The sequence below is a fragment of the Nematolebias whitei genome, chromosome 12 (assembly GCF_014905685.2).
Source record: "Nematolebias whitei isolate Nwh7 chromosome 12, NemWhi1, whole genome shotgun sequence".
In the NCBI taxonomy this organism is placed as follows: domain Eukaryota; kingdom Metazoa; phylum Chordata; class Actinopteri; order Cyprinodontiformes; family Rivulidae; genus Nematolebias; species Nematolebias whitei.
Window position 1 is genome coordinate 48,791,515 of NC_056509.1, and position 3,087 is coordinate 48,794,601.

The 3,087-nt window shown below is 46.3% G+C and overlaps 1 protein-coding gene across 1 annotated transcript in view; it reads right to left on the bottom strand.

Annotated features, from left to right (window-relative positions):
• Positions 1-1,741: 1,741 nt before the first annotated feature.
• Positions 1,742-3,087, bottom strand: part of crnkl1 (crooked neck pre-mRNA splicing factor 1) — a gene marked incomplete at both ends in the record, with an annotated part of 30,937 nt that continues 29,591 nt past the window's right edge. Inside the window, 1 exon segment of the mRNA XM_037686032.1 lies at positions 1,742-1,960. Within this exon segment, the coding sequence (XP_037541960.1) occupies positions 1,742-1,960 (219 nt within the window).

The following is a 3,087-nucleotide window of genomic DNA, read 5'->3' on the forward strand; positions in this document are numbered from 1 at the left end:
GAATTGTGACAATCAGCCTGTGGCATCGACTGGGAGTTATGGAATTGAGACAATCAGCCTGTGGCATCGACTGGGAGTTATGGAAGCCCAGATTTCCTTGATGCTGTCAGATTTTCTTTGTTGTTGCTCTGGTGCTCCTCATGTTCCTCTTGAGAAGACCCCATAGATTCTCAATGGGGTTTAGGTCCGACCAGTTGGTTGGCCAGTCGAACACTGTGGCATCAAACCAGGTTCTGGTGCTTCTGGCAGCATGGGCAGGGACCAGGTCCTGCTGGAAGATGAACTCTGCATCTCCATACAGATCCTCAGCAGAAGGAATCATGAAGTCCTCTAAAACATTCTGGTAGACTGTTGCTGTGACCTTGGATTGAAGAAAGCAGAGTTTACCAACACCTGCACCGAACACTGCACCCAGATCATGACTGACTGTGGACATTTCACACTGGACCTCAACCAGTATGGGCTCTGTTCCTCACTCTTCTTCCTCCAAACCCTTGGACCTTAATTTGTGAATGAAAGACGCTTTACTTTCATCTGAAAAGAGGACCGAGGAACCCGACACTTGTAGTCCATCTCCTGGATGAGTCTGAATGTGGTGGTTTTTGAAGCTGTGACTCCGCCTCATTCCACTCTTTCTGGATCTCTGACAGATTCTGGATCTTCTCTGTGTGACGATCCACTGAAGCCCACGGTCATCTCTTTTGCTGGTGCATCTTCTCTTGCCACATGTTGTCCTTCCACTAGACTTTCCATTGATGTGCTTGGACACAGCGCTCTATGAACAGCCAGCCTCCTTAGCTATGAACGTTTGTGTCTTACCCATCCTATGGAGGGTCTCAATGATGGTCTTCTGGACAGATGTTCTGTCTGCAGTCTTCACCATATTGAACAGAACTGAGACAAGTTAATGACACCTGGGGAAACCTGTGCAGGTGCTTTGAGTTTAGTAGATGATTCGTGTCACACTCAGTTTAAAACATTCATGTCCTGCAACTTTTGGACTGATGTCTCCACAGTATTGATTTTTTTAAATCCTCTTGTCGTGGGTTTCATGAGCTGGAAGTCCAAATTATGTAAAAATAAACAAATAAATACTTGAAATGGTTTAAATTGTAGGCCCTGAATCTATCATCTATTAAAGATTAACTTTTTGACTGGAATTATGTAAGTTAAACATCTTTTACATGATATTCTAATTTTTTGGAAAGGGTCTGCACACACACAGTTAGTTGAATCACTGCTTGAAGCACAGTTCAGCATTTGTTGCCGTTTCCACTGGTGCTGCTACAGTTCTCCTTCTGACCTGTAGGGGTCACTAAAGAGAACTTGACGAAGCTGATCTCAGTCATAAATGTAACTAGTTTTAACAAACCTGCTGCTAAACATCAAACAGATCAGACTTGATGACTACAGAGACGGCCGGGCTTTGATCCGGGGCCGGTCCAGTGCACCGATGCTGCACAAACCCAGTCGCAGCGTGCACTATATGGTATGGAGCGAGGTGCAGTCAGGTTCCAGGGAACAGGAACAAGAATAACACTGATCTCCATTTGAAACTTTCTTTATTATTTCTGAGAAACATTTGACGAGTCCATAAAAAACGTAAAGAAAACAGGAAGGAGGTCTCTGAGTCAGGAGGAATCTAGTCTTTGTTCTCCTCCCTGCTGCCTTTCTGTTCTCCCTCCTCCTCCTCCTTCTCCTCCTCCTCCTCCTCCTCGCTGCTGCTGCTGCTGCTGCTGCTGTCGTCCAACGTGTTCGGCTCAGTCTCGGCAGTTCTGTCAGGCCCGTCAGGAGGAGCTGCTGCTGACGCGGCGTGCTCAGATTCTTCAGGAGACTCCTCGTCGTCCTGCACCTGCTGCTTCTTCCACATCTTGGCCATGGCGAGCAGCTTGAGGTTGGGCTGGTTGGCGGCGTCCTCGGGGAAGATGTAGTCGTAGTACTCCTCCCAGCCTGCGTCCGACTGACGGCACCGGAGAGAAACACAAAGGTTAAAAACATCAAAGTGTTTGATCCTCACGTCACAATGCTTTGATCCTTCCTGACGGACGGACCGGTTTCAGAAGCTACATGAACCCAAGTTAGATACCAACATCTGTTACTGGTTGCAGGTTCCTCTACCACAGTTTGATTGGTCTCGTGTGACGTTCTCTGTTGCACTTCTGACATCATAATCAAAGATTACTGAATAAATAATAAAGTGATAAAAGTATTTTATGTTTAAAACAACATCTTGGGACTTCTGTCCGAGTAGAGACGCTCGCAGGGTGCGCTCTGACCATAATATAATTTAAACTGACTGCCGCATAAATATCAATCCTCTTCCATATTCAGAAGACATCATCATAATGACATCCTCACAAAAGACGACCAGAAGAGAAACGAAAGCAGGGAAAGGCGACGAGATGAAGACGACGCAAAAGCAGCTAACGCTAGCTGCTAGCTTAGCTCAGAATGTCACCGGGAGTGAAATGCTAATGCTAACAGAACTCCGTAAAGTTTGAGAAGAATCTGGAAACGCACAATGAGACATCTTGGAGTCTCCACCACGCACGGAAGCTTCAATTGGAGAAATAAAAAAAGACCTGTTGCACTGGAGGGACCGAAGTCTGTGGAAAAGAGAGCGAGTACCACCGAAGATCGAGGCATACGACAAGAAAGAGCACTACTTTGTTTACTTGTAAAAGAATGCAGACGACCTGGAGAACAGAACGCGTAGGAACAAGAGAAGATTATACGGGACGAGCAGATTCAGAAGGAAAAGAGATGATCCTGTTTATTAGAGTTGTTCAAATCTACACTAAAACTCCCTGAAGACACAGAGAACAGACCAAACCAGCAGCACCACCGAGACCCAGAACAGCTCACGTCCTGGATGTCAACATCAAGTGGTGCTACAGCACGAAGCAGAGGAAAACGGTTTGCAGGAAATAAAGTCCATTTTGATCCGGACTACTCCCCCGAGGTGCAAAGAAAATGAAAACAAGTGCGTGAAGTGATGAAACAGTGAAGGAGCATAACATGAAAGCACAGTCAACTTGGACTGGTCCTGGATGAAGCCTGGTCCTGGATGAAGCCTGGTCCTGGATG